The sequence below is a fragment of the Leptodactylus fuscus genome, chromosome 4 (assembly GCF_031893055.1).
Source record: "Leptodactylus fuscus isolate aLepFus1 chromosome 4, aLepFus1.hap2, whole genome shotgun sequence".
Taxonomy (NCBI): Eukaryota; Metazoa; Chordata; class Amphibia; order Anura; family Leptodactylidae; genus Leptodactylus; species Leptodactylus fuscus.
This window is the reverse complement of record NC_134268.1, coordinates 203,088,002-203,110,127: the sequence shown is the minus strand read 5'-3', so window position 1 is coordinate 203,110,127 and position 22,126 is coordinate 203,088,002. Positions and strand designations below refer to the sequence as shown.

The following is a 22,126-nucleotide window of genomic DNA, read 5'->3' as shown; positions in this document are numbered from 1 at the left end:
GGCAACATATCATTTGGCGGCGAACGGGAGGGCAAGGATATGAAGCTGGGATTGCTGGGATCAACTCAGATTTTAATATGCTCCATGGCACTGAATGGCGGAGGACTTTGCAGTTTACTCTAAGACTTGCAATGATGCCAGGGTGCACTTACATAAAGGTGTTGCTTATATATGAGGGCTATGTCAAGCATCACCGGACATGACATAACACTCCTAATCGGCTGCTCAGTTTTGCAGTTCTCCAAGGATGAGTCTTCAAATGCTTTACGTTTGCTGCCAGATCTCTGGACATGATAGAGAGCAGTAAAGCAATATAGTCTCCCAGCCATGTCTACAGCTACCGGTGAAGCATGGAGGCGGACCTGCAAACCCCACTCAGGGGATGTATAACATCTGGAAATAAGGACCTGTTTTTGACCTGTAGCATCATGCATGTCTGCTGATATGTGTAATCAAAATTTAATATCATGTAAAACCTTTTGTATTCTACAGCGCGATAAAATCCACCAAGAACCTGCTGTGAAAATCGGGATATATATATATATACATTATTCACCAAATAAATCAGCTGCCGGTGTTTCATACCAGTAGACTGGCCATGTCATAGCCCAGACCATTAGAGATGAGCGAACAGTAAAATGTTCGAGATTCGATATTCGTTTCGAGTAGCCCCTCAATATTCAACTACTCGAATCGAATATCGAACCCTATTATAGTCTATGGGGGAAAATGCTCGTTTCAGGGGTAGGCAACGTTCAATCAAATTACACTTACCAAGTCCATGAGTGAGGGTCGGGCTGGATCCTCCGAGAAGTCTTCTTCGTGCAGCGTCACCGCGGCATCTTCCGGCTCTGAATTCACTCTGCCAAGCATCGGGCCTGGGCAGAGCCAACTACGCATGCCCGCACTACAAGTGGACATGCGCAGTCGTCTCTGCCCAGGCCCGATGCCTGGCAGAGTGAATGAAGAGCCGGAAGACGCCGCGGGGAAGCTGCATGGAGAAGACTTCTAAAGGAGAGAAGAACCAGCGTTGATTGGCTGACTGTATAGCATTCGGCCAATCAATGCTGGTTCTGCATCGAACTTTTACATTCGAACAGTGAGTGGTACTCGATCGAGTACGAGTATTTCGAATACCGTAGTATTCGATCGAATACCTACTCGATCGAATACTACTCGCTCATCTCTACTCAGCATCACTGAATGAGTTTAGAATGAATTAAAGGGGTTGTCCAAGGTTTGGATTAGAATTTACCAGGGCTGTGGAGTCGAAAGGCCGAAGCACTGATTCCTTAATTTTCAACAGCCCGAATCTGACTCTTTCATTGACAGCCATGGCCAAACAGAAACAGGAAAAATTCTCTAATTCACAAAATAACCCCAATTCCTATGTAAATAAATATGGAACAAACCAATTCATTATATAATGTTGCTAATTATAAAATACAATTTAAAGTAACAATTTTATTTTGTAACCAGAATCAAATTGATTCTTTTCTCTCCAACTTCAACCAAAGCTAGTCCCGACTCCACGACCCCGATCAACTCCACTTCTCCGAACTCTACCGTTTCCTAAATGTGCAATGCTGTAATACATTACTATTTTATCGATACACCTATTAATAAACATTGGAGGATTTTTAGACACATTGCAGGTAAAGTAACAACAGAATAGACAGATCCAAAGTCATAGAGAAGTTGAAACCTGTTTTATGTGAGTGGTGAAGAGTCAATAGCTGGCACCAGCGTATACAGGAGAACATCCTCAATCATCGTTTATTGGTAATTAGTGGCCTGGGATATAGTCATGGACTGAAGAAGATGAAGCTAAATAAAGGATAATGTGGAGCTAATTACAAACCAATTAGGTCAGGAAGTAACAAGAGATCAGGAAAGTGGAGCTAAAAATGACAACAGGAAGACATCTTAGAGCGTTCCATTATATTATTACGCTATATTTAGGTATGTGGTGTTGTTGAATCTTCACCATGTACAGCAGAATAGCCTACGGGTCTTTAGAGGGTTCCGTCCTCTTTCGATTCTGTACAACTGTAAGACCAAGATGGAGCCAATTTTCCATTATGTTCCTGAACATTTGGTTACATTATTTGGGCACTCTTATTCAGTGTTGGTCCTGAGCATGTCTCCCTCCTACTTGGTATGGATGGCATGAGATGACAAATTGGCAATCACACCTGGGGCTAGGAGCATTAGTTGGCCCATAAGGTGTCTCTTCCCAATATGAAGAGACCAGTACTATGAATGATACATTATAGCTGGGGACCCGGTACAGATTTGCAATTGGGGCCCAAGAGTTTGATGTTACGCCTTTGGTCGCCTGGTAGGAGATCCGCCAGATCCCTGATTTCAGCACATTTTAAAATAAATTGGAGAGCCCCTTTAAGGCTCGGGTTACACGGCGACTTTGACTAAGATATATAATTACTCCTCCCTTATCAGTGCCGACCGGCTGCCCTCTTTCACAGTACCCATACATACTCTTCATGCTCCTTGTTTCCTATTCAACCTGTCTTTTTACTGACACATACAACAAATGCCTTGTGTAAGTAAATGTAAGCAATTACGATTACGACATGAACAAAGAATGCAATTATATTAATGCAATTATGGTAGAGAACAGATGTAATTCAGTCCGTAAATCCCCCAATATAGAGAACAGGGCACAAGACACATAGAAGCACACAACACATGAAGCCTCCCCCTCCCCTGACAACATGTGAGAAAGACAAATGGCTCCGTGATGGGTCATTTATCAAGTCCGGCACTTCAGATATCAACACAAAATATTTTTCTTTTATTAATATCCATTGTCTTTTTTATCAAGGGCAAGTGTGTCCTGGTGGTAGAATATGTGAGGTGTCTGGGGCCCAATTTGACACCATCTGTTATTGTACTGGGTGGTTGTAGCACCATTAGACCACTGGCCTCTCCTCACCATTACCATTGGTGTTCCTGTTCTGTTGGCATGTGCCTCATCTGTGCACTGTTCCTGCATTCAAGCCTTTTAAAGGCCAAGCACATGCATCCAATAACCGATGAATCCTGCGTCCCTGGGTTATTTAAGGCCTCTATTCCCTCCAATGCCTGAGCAATAAGTGCCCAAGCAACTGTGTTTTCTAAATTAGTTTGTTCATTTTCTGACCTCTGTCTGTGTATCAATATCTGAACCATGACCTCAGCCTGTTAGCCCTCTCTGAACGTGTTCTACTTGCCTTGACCTTCCATTTATACTGTTATGTAAGAACTCCACCAGCCCTGACTTTGGCTTGTCCACTGACCATGTCCCTGCCTTTCCAGTGTCCCTTGACCCATCAGGATCAGATATCAAACTAAACTGAGACTGGTTCTGAGGCTGTGACTTGGTAGTACTATGCAGTGAAGACCAGATCAGCCACGGTGGCTCAGTGGTTAGCACTGCAGCACTCGAGTCCTGGTGTTCAAATCCCACCAAGGGCAAAAAAAAAAAAAAAAAACATCTGCAAGGAGTTTTTATGTTCTCCCCGTGTTTGCATGGATTTCCATCCTGTATTCCAAAGACATACTGATAGGGAAAAAAATGTACATTGTGAGCTCTATGTGGAGCTCACAATCTACATTAAAAAAAAAAAAAAAAAAAAGACCAGATCCCCTTATGGAGGTTAAAGGGTAAAAACATGAGGACTTCTTAGACAATGCTCTCAGGAGTAGCCGAAAGTCAAATCAATGTAGTGGCGCAGTGTATATACACCAGATACATTACAGAGATGAGGATATGTACAGGTGTCCCTCTTCAAAGGCATTGTATTTCTAGACACTGTCTCCTGTGCTGTGTGACACAATAATTTGGGGCTCAGTTTAAAATTTATGGTTATTTACAAATAAGATGGTATTGTAAAATCCTGAAATTGGTTTCAGTTATTGCTTCGATGCCTACATATGCTGCTTCGGTGCTGTATACAGAACCCATAACTGTAATGCAGCAAAGTCTAAATTTTAGAATTAAAAGAAAATTACCAACACTTTTCAAGAGATATTTAACCGATTGAAGTGCTGTATACAGAACACTTATTGTTATATATTTTATGTACCGTATGTAAACCCTCAAATGTAAAGCATCATAGGATTAATATAATAATGTACAGCACCATGGAATTAATATAGTAATGTACAGCACCATGGAATTAATAAGATAAGATAAGATAATCCTTTAATAGACCCACAGTGGGGAAATTTCAGCATGCTACAGCAGCATAGTAATACAGATACAGGATAATACACAGTAATATATTACAGACGTAGACACACATGTACTGAGAAGAGAAGATATACTAAGGTCCATAGCAGCTAAGGAAGAGAAGAAAGAAAGAAGGAAGACTTCATAATCATAATCATTAGTTCTCTGTGCGGAGTGATCTTCGCTTGGTCTGATGTAGATTATACAGTCTGGTCGCGGTTGGAAGGAAGGACCTGCGATAGCTCCTTCTCACACTTGGGGTGAAGCAGACGGTCACTTACAGTGCTGCCAAGTCCCATCAAGGTCCCATACATGGGGTGGGATTTGTTCTCCCGCATGGAGGTCACCACAGACAGTATCCTTCTGTCACCCACCACCTGTACTGGGTCCAGGGGGCTCCCCAGGACAGAGCTGGCCCTCCTGATCAGCCTGTCAAGTCTATTTCTGTCCCTGGTTGATATACTGCTCCCCCAGCAGGCCACACCGAAAAAGATGGCTGAGGAAACCACAGAGTTGAAAAAGGCCCTTAGAAGTGGCCCCTGGATTCCGAAGGCCCTCAGCCTCCTGAGCAGGTAAAGTCTGCTGTGGCCCTTTCTGTGCAGTGCACCCAGGTGATCAGCCCAGTCCAGCTTATTATTGAGGAGCACGCCCAGATACTTATAGGTTCTGACTATCTCTATACATGTCCATGCTCAGCATGTAATAATGTACAGCACCATGGGATTAATATAATAATGTACAGCACCATGCAATTAATATAATAATGTACAGCACCATGCAATTAATATAATAATGTACAGCACCATAGAATTAATATAATAATGTACAGTACCATAGAATTAATATAATAATGTACAGCACCATGCAATTAATATAATAATGTACAGCACCATAGAATTAATATAATAATGTACAGTACCATAGAATTAATATAATAATGTACAGCACCATGCAATTAATATAATAATGTACAGCACCATAGAATTAATATAATAATGTACAGCACCATAGAATTAATATAATAATGTACAGTACCATAGAATTAATATAATAATGTACAGCACCATGCAATTAATATAATAATGTACAGAACCATGGAATTAATATAATAATGTACAGCACCATAGAATTAATATAATGTACAGTACCATAGAATTAATATAATAATGTACAGGACCATGGAATTAATGGTGCTATATAAATAAACAATAATAATATATTGTATCATCTCGAGTGTATGTGGTGGCCATGGCTATGGTTTTGGATATGGAAGTGTTGACTGTTGCTTTATTTATATCACGTGTCTCCCATGAAGTTATAAAATACCTTTGAAGGGTATAGGACCATAAGAACTTCATTCACAAAAGAAAACAGCTCTGTGGTGACATTACTCCATGGCAGGGTCAGGGTCGAGAGTTGCTATGACCCAGTAGCTGTACCATGCAGAGGGGCTCTTGATCATGATCATGTGTTGCTCATGTCCAAGGCTTCGCCCCAGGGGCTTAGCTATAGCAGCAGCATTGCAGCATTAGTACTGGTTCAGAGAACAGGTTCAGTAGCTGCCATAGGGCTTGGTAGTCAAGGGGCCACCTCTATTCGGAGATGGAATTCTGTACAGTGAGCGCAGAGAGTGAGAAAATGAATGCAAATCACACTGAGACTAAGAGAAGTAGAAAGAAGCATAGGAGACAGATTGGAGACCTAAATATCCAAAAACTCTTCATATGTTCCCAGTTTTCCTCCAGTGGTTTTTCCCAATTGAAGACAGATGCTAAAAAGAGAATTTTTTTAGACTCAATATTGGGGAATGTAGTAAAATGACAGTACTGTGTAAAAGTTTTAGACGGGTATGAAAAAAATTGCTGCAAAGTAAGAATGCTTTCATAAATGTGTTAATAAGATAATAAGGGTTAATAGATAAAGTTTGTCAACTAACCAGATGTAGTGAATGCAGAAAAGAGAAATGTGAATTCCACCAATATTCTGTTTGCCCTTCGCCTTCCATCAGTTCTTCTCGGTATTTGCAGACATTTTGGCAGAACCCGGCAGGGAGGTTGTTCCCGCCATCTTGGAGAAAGAAGATTCCTGTGCTGTATCCTAGATATAGAGCTGTCACACAAGAGTAGAGGGGAGGGGTTGTTGACTGCAGACAGCCCCGGACACTTCACAGATAGGGACTGTTGCCTTGCAGTGCCGAGGTCCTAGGTTAGAATCCGACCAAGGACAACACCTGCAAGGAGTTTGTATGTTCTCCCTGTCTTTGGGTGAGTTTCCTCCGGGTACTCTGGTTTCCATCCATGCTCCAAAGACATACTGATAATGATTTAGATTGTGAGCCCTGATGATTGACAATGTCTGTAAAGCGCTGCGGAATCAGTTGGCAGTATACAAGTAAGATACATAAATACTTGGTCCTGCACTTACTGACCATTAGTCTCGGTATGTTTTACTGTTTTACACTTTATATAGAGCTCTTAGTACTTTAAAGGGGTCAAAACTGCCTTGAAGTGTCATAAATAGAGATTTAATATAATCTAATAGGATATGAATAAATCCACAGTATATACGTCATATAATTCGCTTTCTCACTCAGTGTCTCCTTCCGGCATGTGAAGACTGAATTAGCGTTCTGTAATTAAGCTGAATATTACAGAGATTATTATTACAGTAACATGCCTGACCGGGCTGTCTCTTATAGGGACACATTACTATAGCTCTCCCTGGCAATGGTTTATAGCTCAGTGCACATAGCTCTTGGTTTATTATATTGCCCTGTGTGACATCTTCATTGTGCTTGAATGTATTCTCATGAATATATTTTTAGATACTGTATAAAAGACATAAATCTGGTATCTGGTTTACAACATGACTTACATGGCTAGAGATGAGTGATGTGCTTTGAGTTGCACCTGATCCAACTCAAAATTTCCCAAAGTTTCATGTTCGGGAATGTAAAGCTTTGGGTGTTCATCACCTGCAAACTGGAAGTGAAATCATTACAACACAGCGAATGAAGAGGGGAAGGGTTGATTCTCTTTATATCCTTCACACACGCTTACAAACTGCTTTTTGTGTGCACTGGACTGAATATTCTTTTTTTTTTTTTTTTTTGTTAATGTAGATTGTGAGCCCCACACAGAGCTCACAATGTACATTTTTTCCCTATCATTATGTCTTTTTTGGAATATGGGATGGAAATCCATGCAAACACGGGGAGAACATACAAACTCCTTGCAGATGGTTTTATGCCCTTGGCGGGATTTGAACACCAGGACTCCAGTGCTGCAAGGCTGCAGTGCTAACCACTGAGCCACCGTGTGGCCCCTGGACTGAATATTCTGCGCAGTGGTGTAACTAGGAATGGCGGGGCCCCATGGCGAACTTTTGACATGGGTCCCCCCGCCCCATGGCGAACTTTTGACATGCCCCCCCCCCCCACCGACACCGACGCCGAAGACCTCAACCAACCCTTTCCTACGCATTCCTGCACGTTCTATTATCCCCCATAGTGGGCCCGGCACACAGTATTATCCCCCATAGTGGCCCCTGCACACAGTATTATGTCCCATAGTAGCCCCTGCACACAGTATTATCCCCCATAGTGGCCCCTGCACACAGTATTATCCCCCATAGTGGCCCCTGCACACAGTATTATGCCCCATAGTGGCTCCTGCACACAGTATTATCCCCATAGTGGCCCCTGCACACAGTATTATCCCCCCTAGTGGCCCCTGCGCACAGTATTATCCCACATAGTGGCCCCTTCACACAGTATTATCCCCTATAGTGACCCCTGCACACAGTATTATCCCCCATAGTGGCCCTTGCACACAGTATTATCCCCTATAGTGGCCCCTGCACACAGTATTATCCCCCCTAGTGGCCCCTGCGCACAGTATTATCCCACATAGTGGCCCCTTCACACAGTATTATCCCCTATAGTGACCCCTGCACACAGTATTATCCCCCATAGTGGCCCCTGCACACAGTATTATGCCCCATAGTGGCCCCTGCACATAGTATTATGTCCCATTGTGGACACCCATAAACAATTATTATACTCTGGGATCTTTTCAGATGCCAGCGTAAAATAATCGGAGACCCGGGGGAATAAGACCATAAAAAACTACTGTTTCTTACCTGTCCCCCGGCTCCTACGCTGTCGGCCTCTGCTGCCGTCCTTCTGCAATGACGTTGGACGTCACATGACCCGGGACGCAGGCAAGATTCATGTGACGTCAGAGACGTCAGACAACAAGGAAGGAGGCCTGGCAGGATCGTGGAGAGGTAAGTAACAGTGTTTTTTATGTTTCTTACCTCTCCCGGTCCACCAATCATTATACTCGGGGGTCTGCCACTGATTCTGCGTATCTCACAGCTTAAAATGTAAGAAAAATCTTCCATGTACGTTTGTGGATTCTTGCGTTATTACAATGAGATAATATTCACAGACAGCAAGTAGTTTTCCTGAATTGTTTTTTTTCCTGTGTTTTACCTGCTTACTTGTGTCTATTGCCCTATATTTGCCCTATATGTTCATGAATCTCCTATATTATGGTCACTTGGGCTTTTTTTCAGCTATTTGTTTGCTATTGTACAGTTACTCCTGGCAGTATGGCAGAACAGTATCAGTAATGGATAGGGGAGAGGCAGACTATTCCTTATTGTATATGCCACCCTGGCTGAGAGAGTAATGTAAACTGTGCTGCAGCCATAATGAGGATATTATTTGCTAAAAAACTGATAGGACACCCAGTATGAGGATTATACAGACATAGAACAGACTCCCAGCAAGACCCTGGAGATATATGCACACAGTGATGTCACAGTACATACATAATAGACACTATGAAGTGACACTTATATGGCACACAGCTATGTCATATTAAATGGGTGAGAAACTTTATGACATCATAGCTATATGGCACACAGTGATGTCACAGTATGGCAGTAGTATGCATATTGCTATCATAGAAGAGGGATTATAAACATACCGCTGTTACAGCTCAGTGATGTCACCGCACAGGGAAAATAAAGGCTGCATCGTAATACAAGGATAATGCACACACAATAACTGACTAATTTCCTGTGAAATGAGCTTGGCACAGGCAATGTTGTCACTGCGTTGTGCTGCCTCTGCCAGCCTTTAGACTTGGCATCTGATGGTCCATAGTATTCTATTATATCCGCATGTGCTTGTAGAAGAGGCTTACGTACTTGGGACAAAAACATAAAAATAAACCTGGAAATAAGAAGATGAATGACTGGTAATGCAGGATAGAAGACTAACAATCTACAGGATATCAAAGGAGGTATATGATATAAACAGTGTATCCACTATCCAGATATATAGATTATATCCAGACAAATAGTGTGTGTACCATCCACATAATCTGTGTTAGTTCTGCCTTCCCTTACCTATTCACTTAGGTGGACACGTCCAGCTATGTGTATCACATGTTAATGATGAGATTTCACCAGGTCCGAAAAAAAAACCATGACATAAATCACCTGATAGGTGCTTAGCATATTCATTTATCCAGATCTGTTCAGCTATTCCATAGATATAAGCCCTTTAAGTGTTGATCTACTAGCCAAGTTAGTGGGAACACTATGATGACTTTGGGGGGGAGTCTCGGTGTGCTGTAGGACATACAGTGTTACTACTCACTCGGCCAGTAGACCCCAATTTGTATCTCACTAAAAGGACTTATATCTTTGGAGCAGCTGAACAGATTTGGCTAAAATAAACACCAAAATGCTGAGGGTAATAGAGCCGATCATATAACATGCAACAAAAAGGTCAAAAAAGACATATTATGTAAATAAAACAAAAAAAATAATTAAGAATGTGATCACTTGGAAATTTCGTATAACTTTATCTTATGCACAAAAGAACATACTGTATATCGCTGGAGTTTTAGGAGAGGAATGTCGTACCGTTCTAGTCTGATGTAGGAATCTCAACAGTTACAGTCCTGGTTCTTTTATGTCGAATTTTTCATCTCATAATGCACCGAATATAGATCAGAACCCAGATTCTTCTTCTGCAAACCTGGTGTTTTAACCTTTTGGAAACCAATAGTTGACCCTCCATCTGTTTTTATAAGTAACAATTACTTTTCCAGACTTTTGTTCCACTGTCCCAACTTTCTTGAGATGTATTGTTTCCACTGATTTCTAAATGTTTATTTTTCACCTTCTGTGGAATTGGAGTTTTACGTCATTGGGCTTTCCGGAATCGGTGACAAGTCTTCTTTCAGGCAACTTTTCTAGATGCCATATGACTTTGAGATAAATGAGGGGAAAAGAAAATGCTAACTATTCTTTTCTATGTGGGGTTGAATTGCAGCCCTTCAAGGCTTTTACTATCATCTCGAGATATTGTATTGAATTGGTTAATGAGAAATTGAAGTCCTAAACCAAACTGGCAATTGGTTTACTATGGCCACATCTGTATCTGTGTTAAATCAATATGCAGATGTAAAAAGGGAATTAAATTGAATTACCTAAAAATGTTGTAGTCTTTAGTCATTGCAGCAGCTTTAAAAATTCTTCATATATTTCAAAAAATTAATTACAAAATTTTTTAATTCATTGGGATAAATTGCAAGACTCTTGCCTAGCTGACCTCCCTTTGTTGTTATTTGTGTTGTCTGCATTCTGTGTTGTCAATTATATATAGGAAGGGCTTGTTCACCAGTTGTCCTCTGCCGTCTAGGGCAGTGAGTCAAGCAGGTAGGGGCAACGGTGGGTTCAGCTTAGGGCTCACTGTTATGGTTGGGTGATCGGGTTCGGAAAAGATTGGATCCCAATCGGCGATCAAGCAAATTTCACGATTGCGATCGGGATTGGCTGGAAAATGATCGGAAATCGGATTTTGAAATCTCAAGATCGGCTCAACCCTGGAAAGTAACTTTTCCCATAGAGAAGCATTGACTAGTGTTGAGCCATCGGGATCGGGAAAGATCGGATCCCGATCAGCGATCGAGCAAATTTCACGATCGGCTGGAAAATAATCAGAAATCAGATTTTAAAATAGATCCTAAAATCTCAAGATTGGCTCAACCCCACTCACTGTCTTGTCATGCCCCTTCCCCGAGGGTTCACCAGTAGCTACTAGGGAATTGCTCCTATTGTAATTCCCTTACACAACCAGACCATATTTTCATTTTTCTATTATATTATTTGGTCATTATGATCAACTACCTTACTTTTTGTCTTCATCAGGTTTTATATTATAAACCACATCTATCTCTGTTTTGTAAAGTAGATATGTTGAGTAGAATTAATTATATAATCTACTATATTATCCTATTGTAAATATCTCAAAAATTCCCCGTGGCTTAATTTTTACTGCTCCAAAATGTTCTAAAAAAATAAATTGAAATTTATAAATTTAAATTTCTTTCAATTTTCTTCCAATGTAATTTTTTGTATTATCAATGATTTAGAGTTGACTCTAAGCTTATATAAATTTGTATTTCTCTTTTCTTTTCTAGGTTTACCTATGAAATTGCTCCTGTATTTGTACTGTTAGAATATGTAACCTTAAAGAAAATGAGAGAAATGATTGGGTGGCCCGGAGGAAGCGGCGATGGAATATTTTCTCCAGGTAAATTGTCATCATGTAAAAGCCTAAAATAATATCTCTGGTAATTTCTTGATTTTTCTGGTGCGGTTATCTAGAGCACCAAACGTAATGGAGTTCTATTTTGAACTCCTGACAGTCTATGAATTTAATTTAGAAAGATGTATATAGCCCTGAAAGGAAACTGCACATTACCATGAGCATAAATTGTGCTCTGTAGGAAAGATAATCAGATGAGACATTTGCCTTGCAGTTCTAAATGCTCCCAGTTCTAACACACAGAAAATAGAATTTGTGGAACTTTCAGATCAAAAGACTCAAGTTATAGGGTATTAAAGGGATAGTCAAAGGACATCGGTTGTGTAACTCCATTAGAACGACTAATAATTAGAAATAAATAGAAATTAGAACAATATTCACAAATTTTATATTTATTTTCGATAATTTCCTATCAAATCATTTATCTCTTTTTAAAGTCTTCCTTGTTCCCAGGTTCATTAGACAAAAAAATGAAGCAATTAAAAATTTTTTTTGAATGAGCTCTTCCTGTAAATTCAAGCTAAAAAAATTACTCTTGCTCGTTCCCGGGTTATGGATTGTGTTGGAAATATGACCTTGATAAAGGTTATATAATTCTTTATTGAATACAATATATTATTGTAATATAAAGCTGTTATAGGATCCTAAAGGATGCTGTTGGGTTACCATGGTGCTCCCCAAGTGGGTGCTGAGCTTTGGGGGTTGGTGGTCATCATGCAGGACCTCAACCAATAGAGTAGGGACCCAACATTTAGAGGTCGTTGGGAAGTAGATAGGGGCATTGTATACCATGATCAAAATATGTACTAAGAACCTCATGTGTAATTTTGTAAATTTGAGAAGCATAGATCAATTTACAGTACTAGGATGTTCAGTACATGCCTTCTCTTTCAAAGTCGAGGGCCTGATGCCTTAGGGCAGGGGTAGGGAACCTTCGGCTCTACAGCTGTTTTAAAAACTACAACTCCCAACATGCATATTTGCTCTGCCATTCTTGGAACTCCCATGAAAGGGAATGGAGCATGTTGGGAGTTGCAGTTTCACAGCAACTGGAGAGCCGAAGGTTCCCTACCCCTGCCTTAGGGGTATCAGATATGAGAATTATATACAGCACATGGATAGTGAGGCTCTTTGAATTGCCTAGGTAGTCATAGACAGATACTTCCATCAAGGTAGCTAGGAGTTCACATTTCTAGGTGGATATATGGGGTTGCTCAAATTACTTTTACTATGGGGTAAGATTTTGGGGGGTTTAGAAAACCCTTTTTTAAATCCACCATTAGGGCATTCTCGGTTAGTAGAGAAGAACACTGATTTACGACTTCTATCAATTAGCAGAATCATAGAATGGTTTCATACAATATCTCGTCTGACTCTTGAGGAGCTGGCATGGCCACACTTTAAAAATGGTTTTCCCAAGTGGAGGTGGGATATCATTTAGAAAAAGTGATACTCACCAACCACTAGACCTCCATTCTGACATAGGGTCCCCTATACCATTCCATGCCTACCTAGGTTGGACCAGAAATGAAGTGGCTTAGGTGACCACTGGGATCAATCTATGGCCTCTGTGATCAAATTTTGGGTCTTGGTCATGTCACCATTAATATATCCATGTATCTAACATGTAACAGTCGAGGCCAGTGATTTGCTCAGCTTCACTTCTGGTCCAAGTGTCGCGGGTACTGGGTTGAACTGGGGAACCAATGGGACAGAGATAAGTGAGAGTGACTTTTTTTGTACACCTCCTGACGCCTTGGTTTTTCAGTTTGTCTTTAATGGGCATCCGATTGATTGATGTAATGTTTGGTTTATCCTGTGTTGGCACAGCAGGAGAGTTCAACAATTTTAGGAGACCACCTAATGGAAAGGGGTTGTAAGGAGAAGACCACCCAATGAATACCAATGCTTCTTGATATATTGTACTTTTAGAGGAACTATTTCTCTGTGCACTATGTTTGGCCTTTCGGACTAGCTTAACATATACTTACTGAGTGCTTTGCATGAATTAATTTTGTAAAACCCTCATAGTCCTTTTTCCATTTCTAATTATTTGGCTGTGGGCATTTTCCATGCATGACACTCTAATACTTTGCTCTCCGATGTGGGCAGATGATATCCTGAGGATACCCCCTGTCATCTGCATTGCTCACTCATCTGTGTTGTAAAGAGTTCCTTAGAATATCAACTGTGCGGCAATTACAATAATTGTAATATGTCTGCCCCCGGGATACTCAATATGGCCAAGCAATCAAGCTCTATTTATCAGGGCTCGGCACTTCCATATCCCTACCAGCAACGTCTGGCTGAGTATTCAAATGAGCTGGGCTTATCCTGTTAGCCTGTCCAGCCTCCATAACTAGTCAGTACTGAATTGCTTTTCCCAGAGCTGCTTGAGTTTATTGTTACTGGAAGTGGTAAGACTAAGGAGGTCAATGGTGAAGTGGGAGAACCTGACACTATTTGTACAGATTGAATGCTATATACATTGGAATTCTTAACGTATGGAAATGTATCATCAGAAAAAGATATGCATCAGAATGTTTCAGCATTTACATGGCCCTTAGAGCAAACACATTAGGTTTTCTGTTTTCTCTATCTCATGTGTGAGCTTTACTGTATAGACTGGGACAGTCATCGTAAACATATTATAGAACATGAAGAGTTGAGCAGATCGAAATAAATATAGTTAGAGTAATGGGAAAATATTTGGTACTAATTGAAATTTAACTTGATTATCACTGTATATTACTCATACCGGGTGGGTGGGGGGCTGTAACTCATTGAGCGAGACGACTCACTAGACTCATAAGCATAACTTCTGTCATAATAGCACTGGAGATGTTGGGTCTTAAAACATAGCGCTGACTCATCAGCTGAGCGGGCGCCATAACTGCAGGGTCTCTACTGTTTATGGAGCACATTAGTAATTAAAGTTTGCTCTAATTATGGGCAGACGTCTTGGTCAAATGAGGAAGGTTTCTTGCATAGAACCTCGGAGAGCCATTTCCCAGAATGAGATCAGTAGGCAGTAGAGATGAGCGAACACTGTTCGGATCAGCCGTTCTGAACAGCACGCTCCCATAGAAATGAATGGAAGCAGCTGGCACGTACACTTTGCCGGTGGCCGGTCGCTTAACCCCCCGCGTGCTGGCTACGTCCATTCATTTCTATGGGAGCGTGCTGTTCGGAACGGCTGTTCCGAACAGTGTTCGCTCATCTCTAGTAGGCAGCAATCCATATCCATGACAGCCAGGAGCCCATTGAAGGCTACCATTGGACAGGTGATCATACCCCCTAGGGTTGAAGTCCTGGTCTAAAATTAAGAAAAAAGTTAAATTAAAGAAATATATATTTTAAAATACAAAAAATTTCTAATTACCCCCCCCCTTTAGATCACACATAAAAATTAACAAAAATAAACTTAAACATAGGAGTCTTCCCCGCATTTGAAAATGTCCAAACGATAGACATATAAAAATATTCAACACTGAAGACTGCAGCTAGAAAAAAAACAAAGTGGCTGAACTGCAATCCTAATTGTTGTTCCCGCCATCTTGGAGAACTAAGCACAGATCTTCTGTGGATGTAGGCTTGCTCCAATCCATCTGTCTCTTCATGTCATCCCAGACAGACTGGATGATGTTGAGATCAGGGCTATATCTGTGGGGGCCATATCATCACTTCCAGGATTCCTCCTCCAAAGGGCAAAGCTCACAACAAATATTGATGGGATTTACATTTCTCTTTCTTCATTCGCTTCATTTGGATATATAAATTATTAACCCTTTGATTTTGGAAAGGATTCTTACTTTACAGTATTTTTTTCACACCTCGCACTGTACGGTTTAAGGCCCCACGTTGTGGAGACACTGCTATTTTTGTTGCAGATTTTGCAGTGCTTTTTTGAGCCAAAGTCAAGAATGGCTACAAAAGGAATGGAAAATATAAAGGAAGTTCTTATACTTCTCCCTTCTGCTTAATCCACACCTGGGTTTGGCTCAAAAAAACGCAAGAAAATCTGCAACAAAAAAGCTGCGTTTCCGCAACGTGGGGCCTCAGCCCTTTGTTATAAATTTTGTACAAATTCTTGCATGTACCTAAGCATTGTTATGTTGACCAATGTATTGCTCATTCTATGGAGAAGTAACATTGTATTACTGTGGACTCCAGGTGGTGCCATATCTAACTTGTATGCTATGTTGATTGCACGTTTCAAGATGTTCCCGGAAGTTAAAGAGAAAGGAATGTCAGCAATCCCAAGACTGATTGCCTTCACATCCGAGCAAGTATGTCGCTTACCCTTGTATTACTTTTGCTAAGTCTTTTCTTCATATGAAATTCTGTATCATGGAATTGTTTCATTGACCTATAGATTGGTTATGTCACGTTTATTCTTTAATATGTGTTTCGGATATATTCTGATGGACTTTGCTAAGGCTCAGTTCACATCAGCGTTCGGCTTTCCATTCGAGGACCCTCTGAACGGAAACCTATACACATAGAATAGCGGTTACCTGGGAAAACAGGTGGACCCCATAGACTATAATGGGGTTCGTGCGGTTTCCATTCAGTTTCCGAACGAAACACGCCGAGAGAAAAGTGACTTTTCTCTTGGCATGTTTCATGCGGAAACCACATGGACCCCGTTATGGTCTATGGGGTCCATGAGTTTCCTTAGGTAACAGCCTTTCTATGTGTATAGGTTTCCATTCAAAAGGTCCCCAGACAGACTCCTCGAATGGAAACCCGAATGCAGATGAGTGATTTTAAGTTGACTACAACCTCGTTGAGAATTGGTGTTTTTCTTTGGACCAAAACAGCACAAGGGTGTAGTTAAGTGATGTACCATGTGGCGTTGTAGCCATACTCCAGGATGGATCCACTAGTGATTTGTCCCAACATACAACATTTTAAGACTTTTAAAGCCATAGAGGTAAAACCTGCTCTGAACATGTGACTTCACGCACCACCTGTGTGTCCTCTCTTCCAAGATCTGATCCCCAATAGCACCATTACAATTTCAACTTGCAATGACCAGAGCGGGCGGTCCTTAGTATGAAGGTTACTAGGGAAAACAAGGTGCACCTTGCTCTGTGCATGTCCTTCATGTGCTGCACATGTATTGCTATGTAGCTCAGATCCAATAGTATAAGGGAGTCTAAGACAAACTGAACATACTCATCCTGAATGAAGATGGACAGGTCCAGTTCTTAACTCAAACAGTGTTAAGGGAAAGGGGGGTTATATGGGACTTTAGACCCCCCCCCCTATCAATTAGCAAAATTTTTTTACTGAATTTGATTGTAGAATGTAGAACAGAAATTCACGTAAATCTTCAGAACAGTCCAAAACAATTACTTCAACTATCTAGAATTTATACAAAGCAACTTGCGACACTCCTGTTCTTAAGGTGATACTCCAACTCGCACACTCAAGCTCAGATTGGTGACACAGTAGGCGACTCCCCAACACAGACCGGAGACTAAAATCATGCAACTGGACTCCCAAATTCTGAATTTCTGAAAGCCACAAGATATTAGAAACTCCTTTAATACAACAAGTCTTCATCTGGCATAAGCTAGTGTGGGGTAATACCAGGGGGTATGCCCAAATAACTCCTCCGTGGTACAGGGACAAGGCATGGTAGGCTGAGCGGCCTCACCAAATTGTCATTAATGATCCCTGAAATCTGTGTCAACTACGTGGTGGTGATGGTGTAGATTTCACTGCAGGCACATGGTCCACTAGAGGATAAATCTAATGTATAAGGAGACATGTCTCTCCTCATAAATTTGGCACCTCCAGCTAGTGCAGGAGAAATGAAAATTGGCATTGAAAATTCCAGGCTTCATATATCTGCCCAGGTCGGCAGAGGAGAATCTGCTTCATGTGCTTTTTCTCACTTAGAAACAGTTCCAGATTCATGCAGGACATATATAGAGAAGTACTGACCTCAACTGATGAATATAAAGTACTTTGGTTATAATAGAAAAACCCTATTTAGCTCCAGCATCGCATTAAACCAATTTTTTCCCTTACCAATTCTCTCTCTCAGCTTACTCTTACCCCCCTCTTCTCCACAGACTTCTATAGAAGATATTTTGCTAAGATATATTACAGAGTTTCTTACTATGACTTACTATTGACTTGTGCAAAAGTATCAATGAAAAGTTAGTGACCATTAAAGTCCCACCTCCAGATCACACTGTGACCACTTCTAACTGGGTGGGAACACCCTCATATAGCTGGGATTTTTTTGCAAATTTTTTTTTTCCCAAAATGTAATACCGTCCCAATAAATTTGGGACGGTTGGAAACTATGTTACTATTAGACAATGTTGTTAAATGAGGCCCAATTTGTTGCTGATGGTCAACCCACAAATATATATGGTGTGAATTTACTAAATCATCTACCCAAGGCTTAGTTATGCATAGAGATATTGTGCCAAAGATGCGCCATATTGTAGGTTCTGTGTCCTGCCCACCTTATGAAAGTAGTAGGGACAGCAAGGAGACTAAGTAGGATCAAGGTTGCATTCAAGGCTTGAGAAAGCGCTTTTGTTAGCGCAAAACGGCTGTTGCCTCTATACGCCTGTTTATGCATATTCTCCCTTCCTGAAGAATGTTTTTTATGAGAATGTCGCAATAAAGAAAGAGGAGGAGACTAAGGAGGATTGGGGCACCAGTGGGGAAGCATGGAGGAGACTAAGGAGGGTTGGGGCACGAGTGGGGGAACATGGAGGAAACTAAGGAGGAGACTAAGGAGGGTTGGGGCACGAGTGGGGGAACATGGATGTGACTAAGGAGGGTTGGGGCACCAGTGGGGAAGCATGGAGGAGACTAAGGAGGGTTGGGGCATGAGTGGGGGAACATGGAGGAGACTAAGGAGGGTTGGGGCACGAGTGGGGGAACATGGATGTGACTAAGCAGGGTTGGGGCACCAGTGGGGAAGCATGAAGGAGACTAAGGTGGGTTGGGGCACAAGTGGGGGAACATGGAGAAGACTAAGGAGGGTTTGTGCACCAGTGGGGAAGTCGGGAGGAGACTAAGAAAGGTTGGGGCATGAGTGGGGGAACAAGGAGGAGACTAAGGAGGGTTTATGCAACAGTGGGGAAGCATGGAGGAGACTAAGGAGGGTTGGGGCACCATTGGGGGAGCATGGAGGAGACTAAGTAGGATCGAGGCACCAGTAGTGGAGCATGGAGGAGACTAAGGAGAGTGGGGCACCGGTGAGGGAATAGATTAAGACTGCTGTACGAAACACCAGTCTTGATAAAATCCCCCATAGTCTCCAACAGCTCTAGTAAATATGTAAATATACATAATCTTGGAAAACCCTTTATCTTTGTGTTATTGAAAATAAAATTTAGAAGAACTTTGGGATAGGGAAGCAGCGAATGCAATAAATTGGCAGTGAGAAGAGAAGGTGGGCTACACCGAGTCATTACCTCTCGTCTCGCTCGTATCTGGAATATCAATGTGACTGAACGATGTGATTTTCTCTATTATAGCTCCACCATTTACTGGAATACCAAAGGGAAAAACGTACTTATTAGACTTTCCCAGCTCTCCAGCCGTAATCAAACAGAGACAGGTTGACACTTAGAAGAGAACATTGAGCGACGAGAATGACTCAACAAGCTCTGTGAATAGTCCTCGTAATCAAAGTTCTTGTTATGTAAAATTACAGAGCTAAAGCCTTCTCGTACTTTGCTGACCTCAATTGCCACTGCTGTACTCCATTTACATAAGCCATTAAGCCTTGGCCATGGTGACACGTGCTGGTTTCTGGGGTTCAGCGTGAGCAGTGTCTTCATGTAAGCAATTATCTTGTCTTATCTATGTCTAATTATTATTATGTATAATCATTTGTGCCACTGAAGCGTTGGTAAAATGGCCAAAGGCCTCCAATTTTCATCATTGTAAAGCTTTGTACATCAATGAAGGAACCATTAAGATTATAAGGAGGCGGCAGGGTGAAGAAATACAAGGAGGTACAGTAGACCAATATTTTTGTTTCCTTCAAGATGGCTTCATTGGCCTATAAAGTCTATCCTAGTGCTTTTGCCTTATTGCTTGGCTTTGAACTCACTCACAAGTAGACTTTTCTGGACATTAAATATTGATGAGTAATCCTTAACCCCTTCCAAAATACTCCATCTGAACTCAGCCTTAGGGGGCATTCACATGGAGTAACGCCGGGCATGTATCACAGCCGTACACCCCGGCGTTACGGCAGACTGCCGAACACTTCCCATTTACTTCAATGGGAGTGCTCGTAAACGCCGCTGTTACGAGCGCTCCCATTGAAGTGAATGGGAAGTGTTCGGCAGTCTGCCGTAACGCCGGCGTGTACGACTGTGATACACGCCCGGCGTTACTCCGTGTGAATGTCCCCTAATTCTATATTTCAGCACAATTCCAAGGATACCAAATTTAGGATGGGGTATCCCATATTTGTTGGGAACTTACCCCTTACCACTTATTATTATTGTTATTATTGTTATTGTTTATTTATATAGCACCATTAATTCCATGGTGCTGGACATTATTATATTAATTCCATGGTGCTTTACATTTGGGGGTTACATACAGTACACAGAATATACAGATAGATATAATACTAACAGTGACCGACTGGCACGGTAGGGTAGAGGGCCCTGCCCGCGATGGCTTACAATCTATGAGGGAAGGGGGGTAGAGACAGAAGGAGAGGGGGAGACAGTTCACATGGTGATGTGGTGATAGTGTTATTGGAGGTTGTAGGCCTTCCTGAATAGGGGAGTCTTCAGGGCCTTCTTGAAGCCTGTGATTGTGGAGGTCAGTCTTGTGTCGTGGTAAGGAGTTCCAGAGTATGGGGGATGCACGAGAGAAATCTTGGAGGCGGTTGTGTGAGGAGCAGATGAGAGCAGGGACTTAGAGACTGTTCTATCTCATACACATTACTACTGTGAGTCACCGTGCTTGATCAATGGATTATTATTGTTACGGATCATCTGCAATAATGTTGCATAGCTCCGACTCATGACGGACATATTGTCAATGCAACGGTGCATTAAATGAGGAAATAACCGGTTTACTGGATATTAAGTCTGACAAGAGGGAGCTCTGTGCAAACATCTCCCGTCCGACAACAATTATATTTGGTCAGAGGGATTTCTTTTTATTGTCATAGGTTGACGTACACTACTATGTATATCAGTATGTCGGGAGATTTATACCTGTAATTGCCACTAGGGGTTTCCTGATAGTCTACAGCTATTTTAATATTTGTATTATCATATATTTTGGCAGATCTCCGCACATCCATTTTTCACCGTGTGTAATATTTTATTTGTATGGAACTACCCCTCAGTGACTTTGTAGATGATTGCGGTTACAACAGAATATTTATTGGACCCCATAGGAGTCTGAAATCCCAGGGGTCTGATTATTAATGCCAAAATTTCTATGACAGGTTGCATAAAGCAGCAAATTAATGCCAGATAAATGTGGGAGACTTCTATAGACACACGGCTGTGATGGAAACAGATCGCCAGCCCTGGATCCCTGGATCTTGTTCTGGGCACCAGCAATCCTCCCCAAAATGGCAACACTGGGAAAATGGCTGACCAAGGGGCTGAGGGAATAATGCCTGCGATCAGTGAGGGCACTGATCATGGGCACTGGTGCCGGGTCTTTGCTTTATAATGCAGCAAAGACCAAGCGTCTATGGTGGTCACTCAGTTCCTGAGCAGCCACCATATTTAAATACCCAACATCAACCGTTCTATTGCGGCAGATGTTGGGAAGGGGTTAAGATAGGCTATCAATATTCAGCATTGAATCTGTGGTGTAAATGGCACGTGAACTTAATACTATGGATCAGTATGATTATAGTGGCAGCAGATATGTGTGTTACAAGATAATTAGCCTATCAAGACAATAGTGTTTGGTGATATTGCGTCACGAAGTGGTATGCTATATACATATGTTGTGTTGTGATGGTAGCCTTTCAAGGGTTTTGATAGCGTGTTGCCATATCTTATTGAAGTATTTTCAGAATAAATTGGAAAGTAAACCAAATTTGAAATAAGGGTAAAATAATCTGTAGATTTTTCTTATGTTTTACCATGTTTGTACAGTAAAGCTGAGGCCCCACGTTTTTCATTGCAGATTTTGCTGCATTTTTTGGAGCCAAAGTCAGTCAAGAACTTTTTATATTTCCCATTCATTTTCAATCCACTCCTGAGTTTGGCTCAAAAATCTGCAACAAAAAA

The 22,126-nt window shown here is 41.5% G+C and overlaps 1 protein-coding gene across 1 annotated transcript in view; it reads left to right on the top strand.

Moving 5' to 3' along the window:
- The window catches only part of GAD2 (glutamate decarboxylase 2), an 82,519-nt gene that overhangs the window by 24,608 nt on the left and 35,785 nt on the right, over positions 1 to 22,126 (top strand). The window contains exons 6-7 of the mRNA XM_075271727.1: positions 11,737 to 11,849; positions 16,038 to 16,153. Coding sequence (XP_075127828.1) covers positions 11,737 to 11,849; positions 16,038 to 16,153 — 229 coding nt within the window. The remainder of the gene's footprint in view (positions 1 to 11,736; positions 11,850 to 16,037; positions 16,154 to 22,126) is intronic.